Source organism: Bactrocera oleae, chromosome 2 (genome assembly GCF_042242935.1).
Source record: "Bactrocera oleae isolate idBacOlea1 chromosome 2, idBacOlea1, whole genome shotgun sequence".
In the NCBI taxonomy this organism is placed as follows: domain Eukaryota; kingdom Metazoa; phylum Arthropoda; class Insecta; order Diptera; family Tephritidae; genus Bactrocera; species Bactrocera oleae.
In genome coordinates, this window is record NC_091536.1 from 86,567,164 (window position 1) to 86,587,437 (window position 20,274).

General features: G+C 32.7%; 1 protein-coding gene across 2 annotated transcripts in view; it reads left to right on the forward strand.

Moving 5' to 3' along the window:
- The window catches only part of LOC106625239 (uncharacterized), a 424,306-nt gene that overhangs the window by 321,737 nt on the left and 82,295 nt on the right, over positions 1-20,274 (forward strand). For both annotated transcript variants that reach the window (XM_070105926.1, XM_036361284.2), the window contains exon 4: positions 15,256-15,372. In XM_070105926.1, coding sequence (XP_069962027.1) covers positions 15,256-15,372 — 117 coding nt within the window. The remainder of the gene's footprint in view (positions 1-15,255; positions 15,373-20,274) is intronic.

Here is a 20,274-nt window from a genome sequence, read left to right on the forward strand (position 1 = left end):
TAAAACTACTGGAAAAAGTAGATCAGTCGGACTTAAATTCATTTACAAGGTGATATTATGTGGTTATTTCTAAATAGTTCTCAGCATATATATATTACATCTCCGATATAATCTGCCGGATTAACTTCAAATTTTCGGTTTTTCTCGATGAAACTTAAAATCGAAATTGCACCTTTTTTTTGGTTCTGGATTTATGATAAATTAAGTTGCACATTTCTTTATTGACAGTTTATGCTTAGTTTTTGCTTAAAAAACTAAACTTTATTTACTAGCGGCGCGAAAAAATTTAAAAACATTTTGCTTGAATGGTTATTTTCAGAGTCAGTGAGAGTATGGTTATTTGTACAAAACTGTTAGACCGACTAACTTGAAATATACATACGATCTTCTTAGATACACCATATTTGTCATGTCATGATAGAAGGAATAAGACTTTTGTAATAACTTCGTTTTTTCAAGCCACTCTGAAATAACATTTTTTTTTACAAAAAACGATTTTTTTTGGAAGCCGCCATATTTACATTTGCGATAATTTAAAAAGAAAAATCGTGTTCACCGTCACACACCTCGTTTCGGAGATACACCAGAAAATCAGCTACAGTATCACTGGAATCCAAAATGAATCACCGATTATTAACTTACATTAAATTGTGTAAATATAAATATTTTATATTTATTTATTACATAAAATGCCTCTTGCAAAAAAAATCAAAAAAGAAACGCGTTTATGTGACTTATATATAGGTTTACTTGTTAATTAATTTTAATATTGCTTTTAGAGAACTTAAGTAGCAAATAGCTCAAACACAATTCACTCAAGGTCTATATTCGATCTACAATACAACTACTGAGTGATTTTCAAAGAACAAATTGAGCGCAGTCTTTAATTAAGAACTCGTACTCAGAGTTTGGATGGGGCTTGGTGCAAGCTGATAAGAATAAAATTGCATCAGATTCGTTAGCAATCCAACTTCTCACTTCAGTTTTTAACTTTCCAGACCAACGAGCGGTTAATGCATTTATTCGCCACAATTAAATAATGGACTTGTAATTACAATCAAACGCACTCATACTCATACATATACACATACATTTAGAAGTATCTACTATAAACTTTCTCAAAGCGCAGCGCTGTCACACACACCGCCATTTGTTCTACTCAATATTTTTACTCTAAGATGCTACTAAACATTCACACCACATATTATACACTGCTTGTCAGCTGTCCCGCCTTGTCCATATTTAAGAGAACAAAGACTGCCATAAGAAAGCAAACGTCTCCGAAAAGTTTCTTCATATTCGAACTATTTGCAAACTTGTTGCTTGCGGCGGTGGAACAAAATGCATAATGTTCGATAAAAGCTCAACGGGTGCAATGAACTCGCAAAATTAATAAAACGTAAAGCATAGAATGCGGTGGAGACAGTAGAATTTCATTTAATTCTTCCTCTTTCTGCACTGATTAGTTTACAGTCACTGTGGGAAACAAACTTAAACTTCCAGCATTTTTTTTGGATATATTTCCAATTCTTTGTTTTTGTAAGATATTCGGTTAAGAGACGTAGTGATGCAAAACTTACTCTTTTGATTATTTTTTTCTAATCTTACTTTTGTTTTCTCATTATTTAGTCATTTCGCCTACGAGCTTTTGCCCAGCTCACTAGTTGGCCCCAAGTCCACATCGCTTTTTGTTTGTGTTGTTTGTGTTTGTCTTGTAACCCTTTTTCTATATTTGCTTGTCGCTTCTTTTATAGCCAGGCAACCCGAGTACGCATTAGCGGTAAACCTGCGAGCCATTTTCTGCTCGTTCACTTTATTTCTTTTTTTCTTTTTGCCTTTTAGTTCACTTCATTCTCCTCTCTGCTGCGACACACACACATTTGCATTGTCTATTAGTTGTCTTGCGGAGCGAAAAGGTTGCCTGAGAAGGAAATGTTTGCGTAAAGTTTGCAGCGGCCGCTGTGATATTTTCATTAAGAAATTCCTTTTTAAATTCTTAGATCATCGCACGTAGCATATTTCCAGGGGCAGTTGGCCGCTTGGTTGACGGGTTGCTTGGCAACAATTCGACAAACGCCTTTGTGTGCTTGGCCGTCGAGTAATAAAGGGAAAATTTAATTATTTTCATCAAGTGAAGTGCAAAGTTGTGCGTAAGTCAAATACAAGTAAAAATACTGGTACGGACGAGTTATTAGTGTGTGGGTGCGTTCGCTTTACCTTTAAAGGTTTTTGCGTGTGTAAAAGAAAGAAAATACTTTAATTTTTTTCATTTCCACATTGGAGGAGTGATACACGCTTGAATAGGTATTAATTAATATGACAAAATTTTTATTCGAAAGTTATATAAAATAGTTTTATGGAAGTTTCTGTTAAATTTACATAGAAGAGAAACAGAACAAGTAAGGCAGCGCTAAGCTCGGGTGTAACCGAATAATTTATACTCTTGCAACTTTTTAGGATCAAAGCAGGGAAAATACCTTCAAGTGTAAGGAACAAAAATTCTATATTAAAAATTGTGGCGAAACAATTCAACATTAATTATTCGTCGAAATTTTAAATGTACTACAATCAATTTTGATATTTTATTAAATTATATTAAAGGTCACCGACTCACTTTTATTTTTTAAGAAAACTTGTTCATGTGATTTTATTAAAGTATCACACATTTTGTCAGGTGGAAAGTCGGAAATTATTATACAGGCTATATTGGGGACAACGAAAGGGATGGGCTAAATAAGTTAATGTTGATATTGTTGAGGTATACTTGAGATTGTATTTTCAAGAAACTTTATAAATGTATAACTCACACATTGAATGACATATTCTGCAAAAGGTTCGTTACAATAACGAAAATAAATATTTGTAATATGTGGGAGTTGGGGTAATTCGTAGACTAATTTCGGCATTAAACTATAGTATATCCAATCTTATATATACATCAATTTACAAGGATTGAAAAATATCTGCCTTATTTAATTTCCAGTTAAGCTTCGTGGTCAGTAAAAAAATTTAACGAAGCGTTTTACTACAATTTTCTTTTAATTAATTTCTTTTCATATAGTATTAAAGCACTTAACTGTGGGTTTTATACTTCTTTAATTTGATGGTTGAAATAAAAAAACAAACAAACGTTAAAATGTTAACTATGGCTGTATCGGAGTACCCTTCCCTCGGTACACATTTCTAATGGCTTAAAAGGGTCATTATTTTGATTTTGTATGGCAGAGGTAGTAAACATACTCAAGGGATTATACCGCTGTTTTTTCAATTTATAAATAAAAATCTGGGATAAACATTCGATCCAGCATTAAAGATTACAATTTTTATTTCTTATTTTCAATCTGATATATGGTATTAGAAATTCTAAAATTATTTCCAAATAAGATTTTCTATAATACGAAGTAGAAAAGGAAATTTATTAAAATGTTAATACAATTGTGTACAATTGATTTTTCCTTCCTTTGAACTGAGAAAGTAATACTGGCTTTCGATCATTAGTTTTTCTTTGCACAATATATTGTACTTATTTATACTGTGCTCTGTCGCATCAATATTTTCATATTTTCTATCTACCGTAACACAAACTGAAACCAATCTTGCTCTTATCGTTCCATTTTAAGTTCACGCTTAGACAGCCTGACTGATTGCGTTAGAGAAAAATTTTCATAGTATTGTTTTTATTGTTATTTCATATGCAATTCACACCATTGATGGAGATCAATTATTTTTTTTATTAAATATGTTTAGCTAAGCTGAAATTGTTGATCAAAACGTATATATACGCTTTTCCACTGGAAAGTGGAGGAATTCTTAAAATAAGGTTAAGCTCATGCTCATTTCTACTCTGTAAACTCTCTTTAGAGTAAATTACTTGTACAATATATCTGAAAAGTTCCACTCTCAGAAATATAAAATTTAACGTTAATTGGAAGGACTGAAATGATGATGGAGTTATCTATAACAGCGGAAGTTGTATATATTTTGCTTATATGTCGCCCTTTGTTCTAGGTAATATTGTGCTCTTTGTAAAATGCTCGCTGTTTTGGCATAGGCTGTTTGGTTTTAATGTTTCTTATCATAAAATCAAAAAAAAAACTTTAAATTATCTACATTTATTCTTTATAGCCTTCACACCAAAAAACTTAAGTTGTCCCTACTTTCTATCGCTATGCGTTCTGCGCTATATTTTTAGCCTATTACCTGTATCGACAACATTTGCAAACGAACAAACCACAAACAATAGACAAAAGGTGCTTTGAAACACAAATGGTACATAGATTTTTACCACAATAATCTCGCCTTTATCCACAAATTATCGACTTCCGTTTGTTGCCTTAATTTGACATTATTTCATTATTATTACCAATTGACAGCAAAAAGACACGCGTTGACAGTTTTATCTTGTCAACAACCTAAACAAAGATAGCGCAAAAGAAAGAAAAAAACAAAAAAAGCATAAAACTAAAATAGAAAAACGCAAAAAATGAAGTCACTGGTACCGGTAAAGTCTACCCTTAGGCGCAAAGAGTAAAAATTGCAAGATAAGAAAATAAGCAAACAAAGTCTATAAACGACAGTGGAAAACAGACAACGGAAAACGGATTATGCGTTAAAAGTTCAAAAAAAAAAAAAACCTGAAAAAGCGGACAAAAAACAAAATCTCGACAACAAAAAATGGAAAAGAAAAACAAATAAATGCCAACAGGAGCGAAGCTTAAATCAATACTAGTGGATTCAAAGCAAAAACAACACAAATAAACAAAACAAACAAGGCAACTTAACACAAAACGGATACGCAATAATCACAATGTTCCAACTAAGACTAGATAAGCGAGAAAAGGGTATGAGGCACCTTCGAGCAATCGCTGTCTACACGCACTCGCCGGCGCAGAAATTGTGCAAAACAGAAATTCGAAATCTTTAGTTTGCCTGCTTGCTGGCCGTCAAACACACGCAAACACACACAGGCAGATATATACATACACACACTCATAAGCAACCTCAAGGGCCCACAAATATACAAACACATGCGTGAGTTTCCTGTCTACTACGACTTGTGCGTCAATGTTGTTGTTTTTGGTGCCATGGCATACTGGCGGCCTTTTCGCCACACCACGGACTCGATATTTGGTGATAAATACGACGTTTGACACTTCATTATTGTGCCCACAGCGAAATCGAATCAATTCGAGCACGACGCAGCTAAGGCATTGGCGCACACTTCACTTCGAGCGCACGCACAGCCATATATATACAATCGCACACACACACATGCTTTTTGAATTTTTCTTCTGCTCGCTTTCAAATTTTTTTCTATTCTTGCCGCTCTAAGCCAATGTCAAATGCCGCTATATTGCTGCGGTGTTGATTCAACAGCAGTCAAGATGGTCAGCACGTCCGACCCGGGGAATACAGCGAACAAGATCAAACAGGCAAATGTCGTCGAGAGCATGGTGTTGGTCGTCGCCTCTTCGGCCGTCGTATGTTGCATGTCGAACGTCAGCGACTTGTGCCAAAACAGCGTGTAATTGAGGAATTGCGAAAGAAAGCACGAAATGGCACTTTGCTCTGTTGACATATTTGCTTAAATGTATTAACATGTTCCCACTGCTGTTGTTGTTGTGTTTATTGTTGCTGTTGCTATCGTTGTCACTGCTTTCGCAGCGGCATTTGGATTGTCTATTGCGAGGCGAAGAAAATTGAAAAAAAAATCTTTAAAAAAGAAAAAACCAGACTATGTTATGGGAAATCGGAGCTTGTTAGATGGCAAAAATAACAAAAAAATCGTAAGAAATAGTGAACGATATTGAAAGCAAAAAAAAATGTCGGGAGTGTGCTGCGCGGACCAAGTGTCATTGAAATTAATTGATTGTGCACACACACACATTTACAAACATACATACATACATATATACGATTGATACCTCACACAACCATCTTTATTATTTCCTGAAGGATATTTACTGCGGGTCAAGGTCATTTCGCTTGGATAGTATTCGCAAATTGAAGACAATTACTGTTTTGGATTAATTACAATTAGGGAAAAAATATGTACTAAGCAATGCCTCTGTTTGAGTAGAGACTTTAAGAGTTAAAGTTTGTATGGACAACTTTGCTGCTAATGGGGTTCTAAGACTTTCTAAATAGTCAGTTCCTAATAGATTAATAGATGAACCATAAATGAAATTGAGTATTGAGTTGGGGCATTTTTTTTTTGTATTTTTGACAAATTTTTCATAATAAGCTCAGTTTATTTTACTATCGAAGAATCACGAGGCTCTCTCTTTATAAAAAGCTTTGAAAGCTCATTTTGTAGCGATAATCCTATATACGTATAATTGTTTCTCCGCTTCTTTAAAAAAAGCTTGTTTCGCATATTATACTTTGAAATAAGCACACGCTATAAACCAGTATCTAAAAAGGAGCTCCAGACAGAACTCGCTGTATTCAAAGTGGCCTCTAACTTTTACTGGCCACAAACAAACGACACACACCGAGCTTCATCTGGAAGAGATATTCCAACCAAATCGGTATTTGGAGGGCCTTTCTTTGGAAATTCATTAGTCATTTGCAATTCGACGTTCGACATTCCAAATGTATCTTTATGCCCTTGGGTGTATTAACTGTCGTTTAGTCATCGAATGAATTTATTCAAAATTAATCACTTTCAAATCGAAAACAATTTTCCAAAGGATATTTAACGATTTCCCGCCTTAGAACACCTCTCAATCAATAAGTACAAGTCTAATCACAATTTCCTCATTTATTTATGTCAAATAAATCGATTACAATTAATTTAAGGAAAATTGCCCAAGAAAGTGGTGTACAGATATATATATATGTTTATTTATATGTGTGTATGTGTGTATGTATGTGGCTGCTTGCAGTTAGCTAGGCAGTTTGGTATGCAATATACAAAATGGCAAGTCATTGACAAATTAAATTCAATTCGAAAATGCGATTGAAAATTGTCGGACAAATGTTGATTGCGCCTTATATCTATACACACGCACACACACACACACACATGTGTACGTGCATACCTATTTAAATGGGCAACGGATAACAACTGTCTTACAACACACAAACACCCAACGCTGTAGTATGCTCTTAGGCGCATGTATGCGTACAGAACTCTCACTGACCTGCAGATAGCACTAGTTGCTGGCGCCATGTATTTATACACCCGCTTGCATACAAATCATTGTATATATGTATGTATGTTTGTAAGCGCTCGTTGTTGTGTTTGTTTTGTGGCCTTATTGTGGCGATAAATTGCATACAAAACTTTAGATTTATTACATTTCTATCAAATATGTAAACTAATTGATGAATAAGAAATTAAAATGCCTCTGAGCCTTCATCCTTGCTGCAGGCAAACACTTACATTCAGTCACACACACACATATATTGTGCAAATGCTGCTCGCTGCTCAGACGTCCGACGCGACGCCAACACTGCAGATTGTGTCGTCGACAAATTGCTGTCTATAAGTTAAAATCAAAATTACGATAATGAAAACAAGATGGACAGCTATAAGCTTAACAAGCTTAACTCAATTCAATTAATTTACTTAGGCTAAACTGTAAAGCTGCCAAGGCTCGGCTCTGTGGCAGAATGAATGTAAACGAACGAACGGATCGACAAACATATGTATTTAGATTTCTCTGAAGATAGCTTTATATGTAACAGCATGCGGCACTGTCAATTGAAGAATTGTATATATGTATTACTATATGTAGCTTTCTAAATGTGTGTATGGTGGCTTTCTGGCTAAAATAATTTACTAGTCCAATTTGTATAATTTTTTAGCAGTTTTTTTATTTTTTTATTGTTGATGACCCTTGAAATTTCAGTTTTGCACAAAAATCTTTTTCACGTAAACAAGCTGTTTATTTTAAATTTCTACCAGGCCTCTGTGTTTCTTTTCCATGGAATATAAAATTTTATTTTAATGCCAAATTTTCGGACCTACAAAAAATTTCTTGAATTATTAAAAATTTAAATTTGCAGTTAAAGTTATTCATTTTGTTCAATGAGCCCATCATACAGTGTACTATGTATTATGAGCAACACAGCATTTATAAGCCATTGTATCAACTTAGGAATCAACGGACACCCTAACACGCATACATATACATTTATTGCTTTATTTTTATTTGAAAAAGTCTACTTTACCAATCTTAAAAGCAAACACATTTTTTCAGACTAAATTCAAATTATTTTTACTTATTTTTATTTATTAAGAGATGTGTATATATTTTCATGTTGGTGCATTTCTATATATGTACATACCTACAAGTATGTACGTGTATAAGTCGATGTTTGCATTTTTGAACTTTCCGTCTTCTAATGAAGTGGTCTTATTTGAGTAGCACATCTCAATAGCAATTGAATTTCGACCACAATGCAATTTTTTAATTAAACCATTTCGAAAATTCCATTTGAGAATTCTTATATAAAGTAATTTTCAGCATACAAATGCACAACGAAATTAATGACACTTAATATTTGCTTTGAACATATCTACTTAAGTGAGAAGTAATGTCGTTTATCTATAATTTAGCTTTAATCGCCTGTTGGTACAGTTAGACCTCTCTAAAGAACAATATGCAATAACTGTGGTATTATATCAAAATTGCTTGAGTCGCGTTTTGTTAAATAGAAAAATTATATACTTCTGATCAATTTATTATAAAAAAAATTATGTTTTTTAAGGTGTTAAATCGCGTTTTTTCGTTAATATTTTTTTTTTTTTTGGTGAGACATTTTATCGGTGAATCGTACTGAAAAATTCAGGATTCCCTTGATCCCATAGAAAATCTCTAGGAGAACCTCCGAAAGAAGGTGTGTGGCGGTGAGCCAAACATTTCTGCTTACAATTATCCCAAGCCCAACAAAATTCTTATTACATGTAATTTTCGAAAAAATAGTATAAATTTTGATTTTTGGCAAAAAAGTGAAAAAAATTTACATATCAGAGTAGCTTACAAAATCTTAAGTTTTCTTAAGATTATTACCTTACAAACTAATCTAAGAAAATCGTGCAAAAATTTCAAGTCGCATAACTATTTTCAGTTTCACCGGTAGTAGCCGTTACATATTTCAACATCATGTAGTTAATCCAGCAAATTAGCGAAAGTTTAAGGGCATATTGCATAGATAAGAGAAAATCTTATTGCTAGCCGAAAGTCTCGTTATTGAAATAATGTTGAAGAGGCTTTATACTTCTGAATATAAGAATTACTTACAACGCCTTTTTTACTAACGTTTTTTTCTATAAAGTATGTAACACAGAAAATAGCCGTAAAATGTTGCTAGACTTGGGCGCATTGAGTAACGCATAGCCAATACAAAAAGGCCAGGCCTAATAAATTCACAGCTGAAAATAATTTGGGTATACGCAATAAAGTAAAGATTTTTTTTGTTCTTACGTTTTTTAAGCTATTGCATTGCTTTTATCGCGGGCTTTGAGCGCGGCGACCGAATCAAGAAATTCCGTAACGGAAATAAACCTAACACGATCACAAAATATGCGCAAAATGTTTGCATACTTGTAGGAGTATTTTCCTATATCTCAAGAGGAACAAATCATTTGAAGAGCAGTAAGTATGTGAAGTAATTACCTTTGAAATACTTTTGTAAAACATATTTCTGACTACTTGTGATTAATGTATGCACAATATGTAATACTGAGTATGAAAATGAAGTATGGAAATATATTTTAAATTTTTTTTTACTCAGTGCATCTGAAGCAAAATGCGTAATACTACTTTGATTCGCTTTTTTCCGAGTAAAAAATAATAATCGTTAATTTAGCATGTTAAAGTGAGCCGGGATGTAGGCATTTTGCATAAATCTGTAGCAGCACAAAAACAAGAAATCGTACATTCTATATTCTTGTTCTCTACTGAATCAAAATATAAAATTTATGTATTATTTAGAAATTTTGTGAAAGGAAAAGAGAAAATAATTTCAACAATGGCCCTGCTCATAGTTGTTCGAATTGCTATATTCTATATATGTCTCTACACTTCACTGGTAAATTATTATTATTACATAAAAATGGAAATTTCTTCAAATAATTGCCCACAAATTATTAGCATAATTTTGCATTAATGAACAAATAGCTGCTGTCAGGATAAGCTAATCTCAATGACATGGTCATTACGGCAAATGAATGGTTTACTTAGGCGGAGCGCTAAATAATTGTTTACTCAACATATGTAAATGCCGAACATACACATTAAGACACATAATAGCATACTCTCACATCTCCACATTATATGCACAAGCACATTGGCTTGCCAGCTGTTGTTATAGATGAACTTAAAGAGATTAGCTCTAATAGAATTTATGACATTCTCCGGAATCTTGATAAAAGTGAATTGGCTTATCGGAAACGTTAACAATTTCCATGAAATTTATAATTTTACTAATAGGATTCATTTTGACCACATTCGCATGCGACCGTGCGTATATGTGCGCATATAATTTATAATATTTTAATAGGATTTAATAAGAGAAATATTTCGGATAGTTGCACGAAAGGATGGAAACTATTTACAATTTGCATATCAAATGCATATATTTTGCTCAAGCTTTCGAAGCTTAAATAAATTTGGTAAATAAGTGTATAACAGTAAATTTATTGGTAATAAGTTGAGCAGGTTTTTTTTTTGTGTAAGCAAAGTATTGTAAAAGAATGTATTATTTGCTTGATTATTTACTGCATTTACCACAGTTTGTTTAAAGATCTTAAAAGCTTGTGGCATGGCTGTCTTATAATATATAAAGTAAATGAAAACGCTTACATACATATTTTTTATGTTTAACCATAAGTTTTTTTAAAATTAAGCTTCTTGTAGCATATTTGATACCTATATAAAATTCTAGGCTGCAAGCTTGATTCTGTAGTAATGCTGAGAAATAACAGCAGAAAACAAGGATTGATCACAATTCTTTTTAAAATTTAAACCTTGTAATTACTTTTGAAGTGTATTTACTTTTACTAAATTATTAGAAAAAATGATAAGGTAGAAAATTCAAACTAACCAATATTTAGAAAAGCGCTAAAAAAGCCATTTTTGACAATTGCAAAAAAAAACTGCTGTATCAATTGTTTTAAATTTTAATATTATATTATATTTATACACAGAAAAAAATTTTAAAGAAAGCATCAAGTATTTTTCGAAGTACCTGCAATCACCGACGTCGCTAAAAATTAAAGTTCCTTAACTGCTAAAGGATCCCAGCCAAAAGATAAAATCTAAAAAAAATCTCTACTTGAAATTATTGTCCGTACAATGATCTACGGTCGAAAAAATTCTAAAATTAACAACGTGGCGGCATTTATTAAAAATAAAGTTGCATTTCGCCCAAATTTATGTTCGTTTTTGCTTGTTGAAATTTAATTCGGATTATTTGCCTGTAAGTAAACACTCTATTTAAAATATTTAGAAGGCTGTAACTCAAAGCAATTTGAGAAGTTGATATAAAATTTTAAAGTTATAACCTATCTATTTATATTGCAAGGCATAAAATATCGATTTTCATTCAACTTTACACTTGGTGTGCTCCTTAAACAAGTTAAAAATAAAAAATGGCAAATAATTATACAGAAAAAAATTTTGCAAATTTTTTAGCATTTTATTTTATACTGAAGGAATGCTATATAACCGCTGAATTGTTATTTGGAAAAGCAGATCATTTTTCTTTTTAATTGTTTTCTACAAAGTCCAATTGTGTCTTTGTTGCAAAGTTTTTGAACTCCGGAAATTTAAAATCGAAAAAACAAAATAATGCTTCATGTTGCTATGTCATTATACTGCTTTCCTTGTCAAAATGCCTTGAATCTGTAGTTTTTTCAATTTAGTTTATATCAATGCGCCTAAATGTAGGCAACCTTTAAGCATTTTAAGAACACTCAACATCAATTTCGTCAACTTTTTAGTATAATTTTATAAAATAAAAAAAACAAATACTTTAACATATGTTATAGGTTTTCACCAAAACCTAGATTTTATGTATAGTGGTTTGTTGATAACCAAACTGTGTATTATACTCGTATGTGGCCGTAGCAATATGTTTCGACAACTGGAATCGATTTAAGTTATTACGAACAGTTTATATAATGTTAAAATAAAAATCTAATGCTTTATTCCGACGCACTCACTCAAGACTCGAATTGGCGTTTTATCAAAATTCGACTTTATTAAAAAGTAAAAAAAAAACAATATTATACTAAAATATTATATAAATATTAATTTTATATTTTATAATTTATAATTTAATAATTTATTATTTTATAGTTTATAAATAATAATTAAATATAATTTATAATTTATAACTTATGATTTATAATTTATAATTTTACAATAACTAAAAGCAGTTCTGTAGATTTTCGAAATTGCTTTTCTTTATTCTAATTAAATTTATGGTATTCCTTGCGTTTTCTTTTGATGTAATTATTGCCTATTCAGAATTTAAAAATTTAATATTTACTAGTTTTTATATGCACAATTACATGAATGGTTATAATATATATTGTTATACACATATATACATATATACAGATTTCAATCAGTCCGGCTCATAACTACACACGTTCAACATTCACAAACTATCGAATGGTGTGGCATAATCACAGATGCTAACACCAGCAACAAGTGATTTAATCATGCAATAGGGTTTACTGCTTATTCGACAGCCTGTTACGTTGCAAACAAGTGTCACTCTTACGTCGTGGCGCACCGGAGTTTCAATAGACTTGCTAGTTGAGGCGGTTTAAGTGAATACCAGCACATATATGTATGAGAGCTACCAAATATATATGCAATGGAATGTAGGTGTTGAGGTACACATATGTTTAAATGCCTGCAAGTGTGTGAGTGTGTATGTGCATGCCTGCTGCCATAAGCCATTTATGTTATTTTTCTCGAAATCCATACACGAATTAATTACGTACGAGCATTATTATTTGTGAAATGTGCCTTCGAGCCTCATAAATAATCAGACTGTAGCTTGTAGATTTGCGCATAATCTATAAAATATGCACTCCATGTTGCCAATGAGATGGCAGCAGCAGGAAGGAAGCAGGTGACTGTGTGTCTGTGTTTGTTTGAGTGTTGTGTATTGCAATGTTGAAGTAAATCACAAAATTAATATATTCATGGTTGCAATATCTGATGGAACATAATTAGATGACATAGCAACAATACTTATGTTGCATAACGGCAGCAAGTGAATTGCTTTGAGGTTATAACGCTTGGCAATGCCTGCTTTACTGCTATTCGTTGTTGGCTACACATTTTATGTTAAGATAAGATATGCGCATAGTCATTACATGCATGTATGTGTTTTCGTGTATGTGTGTGTGTGTGCGCATACACACATATGCGTGGTGACAATGGCGCTGATAGACACGTTGCTCCTGGCATTAACAACGATTCGACTTGTCATGTTAGGTGTGAAGAGCTTGGTCACATATGTGTATGTTTATATGTGTCCATTTACTTGTATTTTCTAGTTAAGCTTGGTATAATTGTACTTGTCATGGGTATATATACGAAGCAGAGATATTTAGCTTGTTGTAGTGCTAATTCCTTTGAGGCGATACGCAAGCAGCTTGACGCACTTCTATGTTTGTATGTATGTATACATTGTTTGGCTGTGAAGATTATATAAGCATTCAAACATAACGGTTTCTGTGTAAAAAGCTAATATTAATAGCGTTCTTAAAGAATTCAGGCGCTTTTTTAGCTGTCACTTAGAGCAGCTGCGCGTCACTTTCGTGTATACATGTGTGTGTTTGTGTAACTCATTTGCGCAAATAATAATAGACTAGTTCATAATTATTTACGAAGTTCTCATTAGATTTTTTCATGTTATTTATTTTTTACTACATTTCCTGACCACTCAAGTTTCTTTCTTCCTCCCTAATAGTGAACATACTTACTTTTTTCATAAGCGTATACAAGGCGGAAGTGTCAGCTGTTGTCATTTGTGGTTTGATAAATTGCTTTGTGGTAATTATGCAGATACTACGTAATTTTAATTTCCGTTCCGCTTAAAGTAATAGAGAGTTTCATCATTTCTAGTTTCAGAAATAAAACTTTTAGAAATATTGTAACTTTATTTTGTCCGTAAATTGCCTCCATAAATGTAATAAACTTAAGTTAATTTCGGAACTTTTCTCAAACGAAAATAGTGAATAAAAATTTAGCAAAACAAAAAAACGTTAACTTAGGTTGCAGCGCAATTATAATACCCTTCACAAGTACATTGGTTCAAACATAAAAACGAGCTTTATCTTAATTTTGATCGGCCAGTTTGTATGGCAGCTATATGCTATAGTGGTCCGATCTAAGCTATTTGACTGCACCGCTGTGTTGGACAATAATGGCAAATTTCGTGAAGATATCTCATCAACTAAAAAAGTTTTCACAACAAGAACTCGATCTCAATCGATGAGTTTGTATGGCAGATATATGCTACAGTATTCCAATATCGGCGATTTCGACAAATAAAAACTTCTTGTGAAAAAAAGCACAAAGTTTCATATTACTTCAGATCGATATCTCATAAACTGAGAAACTAATTCGCGTATATAGAGACAGATAGACTGACATAATCAAATGGACTCAGCTCTTCACGCTGATCATTTATATAACGGGTGATCTAAGTTATATATATTTTATAGGGTACCACATTTTCTTTTGGGTGTAACAAACTTGGTGGCAAGTTTAACATATCCGGTTGAAGATATACAAACTTAGTTCATTCTGAAATAAATTGCCAAAATGTAGTAAATTTAAGGTAATTTTTAAAGTCCTCTACAAAGATGTTAAAACTAAAAATAAATATATATAATTTCTGAATTTTTTGCATTGGAGGCAAATTACAGATATGTTCTCTTAAACATTCTACTTACACACACAAACCCACATATACATATAAAATACATATACGTATCCACACACAAATTCATAAATATTACAAGGCAAACTATGCACAACTATAACAACAATACAGTAACCGAAATCCAAGTAAATATAATATTTAAAGTGAAATTAAAATTAAATCTAACGCAGATCACTGCTGTGGCCTCATTGTGCAAGCCAGTGCGTATAAGCAATTACTTCTGTGATTTTCAAAGCAGCCGCAATTAAAATATCACAAATTTCTGTATAAGATTGTATTATTACCGTTATATTATTAATTTTTTGCATTTCTTGTTTTGCTTTCCATTTGCAGTGTTGGCGTCAAGTAATTTGATGAGCAAGCATGAGCCGATGTTTATTTCACGTTCAGAGACATTCAAATTCGTTGCTGGGGACACAATAAGATTACCATGTGAAGTTGCCAATACAGGTGGGTTTTATCAATATATCGTAGAATTTTAAGAAATATGCTTTATAATACAATATGAGAATTATTAAACGATTTACTTTTTCGATTTGTTCATTTAGTAAGAAATCAGCACTCGTTATATCAATTTCAGATACAAATATTTACTTTATGAGTAGTATTCACCAGAATTTCAGTTTTTTCACATAAGATGCTCCATTCTTCAATGATCTGCAGCATAGCAAATCCTTCCTTAAATATTACTTTAGTTCGAGTCGTTGGAATTGCTCCCAAAAATTACTGGGATCATTTCTAATTGCAATTGACACTATATATTTGATTATCACAACCTATTATTTTAAAATAAAAGCCATTTTTTGATAAACCACTATTCTTGTTGTGTTTGCTTTTGATACTTTTTATTAAACAACCCCCATAGTGTAGTTGTGACGGCAATTCAACTAATTTTTGGGCAGTGTTTTTAAGTGTTCTCCTCTATAAGAGAGCACAATTGCGCTCCTTACTCTCATTATAATCTTACTTTAATGAGTTCCCACGATACCACTTGCCTATATTTCTTTTCTAATAAGTGGTTAGCTTCATCCAAATTCGTCTACTATATATCTCTTACAAACTTATCAAGTTCTCCCGCTTTTTCGATACTCTCAAGATGCTTATTGCCTGGAGCATTTATTTACGAACAAGACATATTCCCTTAGTTGTTCTGTGTGTATCAAGAGTTCAGACAGCAATTCATTTGTTATTCTTATTGATAACACTATATGACAAAAACAATTTTTTTTGGTATTGGGGCAGATCATTTTTTTTTTTTGGACAACATTTTTTGATTGAAGTCTATATCGAATTTATGCCTACTAATTTCAAAATTGAGCCTATTGGAAACATCATTATTAATTATCTACTTTTCCTCTTACTTCAGTGGTGTATATTTTCTTGTCAGGCTTATATAACAGTTGTAATATGGGCTCAAAGTCAGATCTTCGAAAAAAATAAATAAATTATTTTTCAAAAATACTAACCCGACTGCGAAACCTAGTAGCACCTGCCATATAAGCTTATTAAAATAACAGAAAATGTGAATAAAATACTTTTTTTTAATATTTTAGGAACTTACGTACTGCAACTAATAATAGAGTTTTAATAAGCGCAATTTTGAACTTCGAAAAATTACTGTTTTTGCTTATGTCTCAATCTCACAAAAAATTTGTTTTAATCTTATACCCAGCCGAGTGTTCATGCTCCGCTCCACAATTAACATCATAGGAACTTTTGTGAATGCATGAATGTACTACGCAATTTCAAACAGAAAGAAATTTACGGACGCTGCCATTTCATACCCAACTTGGTACATACATATATACCACTAACCCCAAACGCCGCATCTTGACTAACATATGTTTGCGGAGCGTGAACTTCAAATTCACTGCTTACGGCTATGGAGTAAATATGAGGAATAAAGTAAATTAGATATCCAGAGAAAAGTGCACACAAAAGTATGTGGATGTGTGAGTGTATGTGTGCACATACACCCATAAAGCACGGGTAGCTGCTTAAGTACGGCAACGCTGGTTAACTATAAATATGAGCATCATTAGCATTTGCAAGAGCGCCTTTATTTTAATACGGCATTTTTGTGCGTGTGTGTGTAGGTGCGCTCTTGTGGCTGGCATTGTACCGTAACCAGAGGAAAAGACGTGAAGCACATGATTGATGTGAACGGCAAGGTAGAGAACGCCTGAAAAGCTTTTCGCTTAGTTATATTGTTACTGGATTTACTATGTACTTATGTAAGTATTTGCGTGTGTGTTGTGTGTAAAAATAGCGTAAAATTGCTTGTTAAAAGATAATATGCGTTTCCACTTTATATTAACAATGTGGCGGTAAGCATTTTTATTTCATCTTCGTTAGCTGCAAGTCAAAGTCAAATTTACAAAAGTGAAGAGAAAAGGCATTTTGGCATATTTAACGCCTCTTATTACGAAAGAAGATTACATTTTGGTTTATGAAAGCGTTTTTTAATTTTATGTTTTTCGGTTTTTATTATCGCTGCTTATTTTTATGATGAGTACAGGCACGTCGTTTCTGGCGCTAACTTCATTATTGTAGCTTGCTTATTATGCGCACATACACATATAAAATGGAAATTAAGAACCAACTCTGAGCCATAAATACACGCCTACCGAACAGCGGTTAAACTGCCACACTGTCGTTTACGCGGCAAGTCGTGACGCACTTGCAAGCTGGCAGAGTTCTCATAGTGCCACATCGTTATGCGTCCTTACAGGCAGAAAATAATTGAAAGCGTTTTTAGAGCACCTTTCGAAAACAATAATGCGCCGAAACTGAGTTACCAAAACACAACAACAACAAAAAATACTCATAAATACTGCAAATACGTTTTGGAAATATAATGTACAAGTATATGCAGCGAAATGAGCTTTTTGATTCGATGGCCGCTGACAGTCCTTGATGATGTGCATGCCTTTGTGATTGACAGTTGGCGGTTCGCTGAATGATGTATTGACGGAAATGACCTATTTAAATTTATGTGCAGCTCTATTTCATTACTTTGCCTATAGAATGGTAACGTAATCACTGGAACTTGAATTATAGGCATTATATATGTGGGCGCTCAAAATGCGAGGTGTTCAACAGAAGTGGTTGAAAGAGACTGAGAGTCAGCAGAAAGTTAAATTATAAATGTTAATAGCTAAACCAATAATTTTTCCTTTTAAATATATTTTATAAATAATAAATGAAAATAAATTAGTTAGTTAGTAGAACTTGCTGCTGTTTCTGAATACTTGCTAAGAAATCATATTTATCTACGATCTTATTAAGAAATTAAATTGCGTCAAATAATGCGCCCACATAAAGGTCAGCTTTTAACAATGTTTAGTTATATTCCAAAAGTTTTTTTTTTTGTTTACTTTTTTTAACAAGCTGTCCAGCAAGAATATAGTGTCAAGATAGACTTAGGTATTTATTTTTTATAATGGGTATCATTGTTTTTAACACCAAAAGCAGCTGAACTGGTTGAAAACGGTTTCAATATAGTCTGAACAATTTTTAGACAGACAAACATTTTTCCTAATGACCACCCGTGTATCTCTTGATTAGAATCGCATTGAGCTGAGTTTTCTCTAATCTCATCTTCTCTTCTTTTATCTATCGGTTAGTTAGCCGGAAAGTTCGAGCGCTTTTTTGAAAAGCATTCGTAAAAATGTTAACTAAACTTTAATGCGTGTTAAGACCGATTTGATACTATCTCCTCAAAATTCATGAACCTTCTTTACAAAACCAAAAAGTCTGTTCGAGTCAAAAAAATAACGTTTCCATATTTCTTAAGTAAGTAAACTCCAATTATTTTTTTATCGCAAAATTAATTTTAGTGTTGAAAATATTTTTTCTTTTTTAATATCTTAGGACTCTATAAAGTATATACTATATTAATGACTCTGCCCATCTGTATGTTTGTAATTACGCAAATTAGTCCCGCAGTTTTTGAGTTATCGATCTGAAATTTTGCACGCGTCCTTTACTTCCAAAAAATCTGCTTTTTTTCAGAATCGAAGCACTATAGAATATAGCTGCCATACAAACTTAATGATTGAAATCATGCTCTTGTGTTGAAAAGTTGTATATCGAAAATTAGTAGCGATTATTGTGTAAGGGAGCGCTATAATTTCCAAACAAATTGTTCAGATCGAAACACTATAGCATATAGCTGCCGTGCACACTGATCGATCAAAATCAAGATAAAGATCTTCATATAAAATATTTCTTACTTATTAAGTAACCTTAATACGACTTGAGGGTTATTTATATCAAACAAAAAAAAAAAAAAAACAAAAAAAAAAAAAAAAAAAAACCCAGCTAGAAAGAACTACCAAAATGTTTTCTCCTAGAGTTTTTCATTAGTCGGTTAAGTTTTCAGATTTAGTTATACATATAACACCAAGAAGAAATGCACAGTTGAAGTATTGTATATTATGGCTTCGGTGCAGTCGAAGTTACAATTTATTCTTGTTTTTAGTTTTCTTTAAATCTTGAATTTTTGAAACAGAACTAAAACAAATTTAAATGCCACGTCACATGTTAATAAATTTAATTAACACGTGTAATATATAGCCATAAATATCCTTTGGACCTTCTACCGTATATTTTGAAATATTGTTGCTTGTAAAATATAAGTCAAATATTTTGCTATAATTTATTTGTAGTCACACATATGCTGCTTAAGTGTGAGTCTTCGAAGTTTATAAGTTAATCACAGAGTGCAAATCCATTAAGGACAACGTCCGCCTACCACTTTCCACGCCTCTGCCACCGCTAGCATTTTGCTAAATCATTTAGCCTCAAGTCATATATCTTTCGTGGAGTTTGCAGCAATATTGGCCTGCTCAAAAAGTAATAAATTCTCGCACTCGGACAAATAGCATGTCCAGTGCTGTGTCCTTGCACACACACACACAGACACACTCACGCACGCATACATACAAAGACGCTCACAAACACAAACAAGTGGGCAAATAAACATGCAAATAAATGTATGTAAACATGCTGGTGCATATGGAAGAGTTTATATGTATATGTGTTTTGTATATATGTATATGTGTGTGTCTGTGTGGGCGCGTGCGTGCGTTGATGTGCGTTTTTGAGAAGAAGCATGTGATGTGAGGAAATGCATAAAGTAGATAGATTAAAGTTGACTTTTGCAGCTGCTGGGCATTAAACCGAAAACGAAAGCAAACGAAAACCACAACAACAACAGCAATACCAGCAAAACATGATAATTCCACACAAAAATCTTACGGGTCAGTTAAGAACTTGAAAGGAAACCGCAACATGGCTAAGAATACAGGACGTACCCGAGACCGTTTTATGTACATTGTCTAGTCTTCC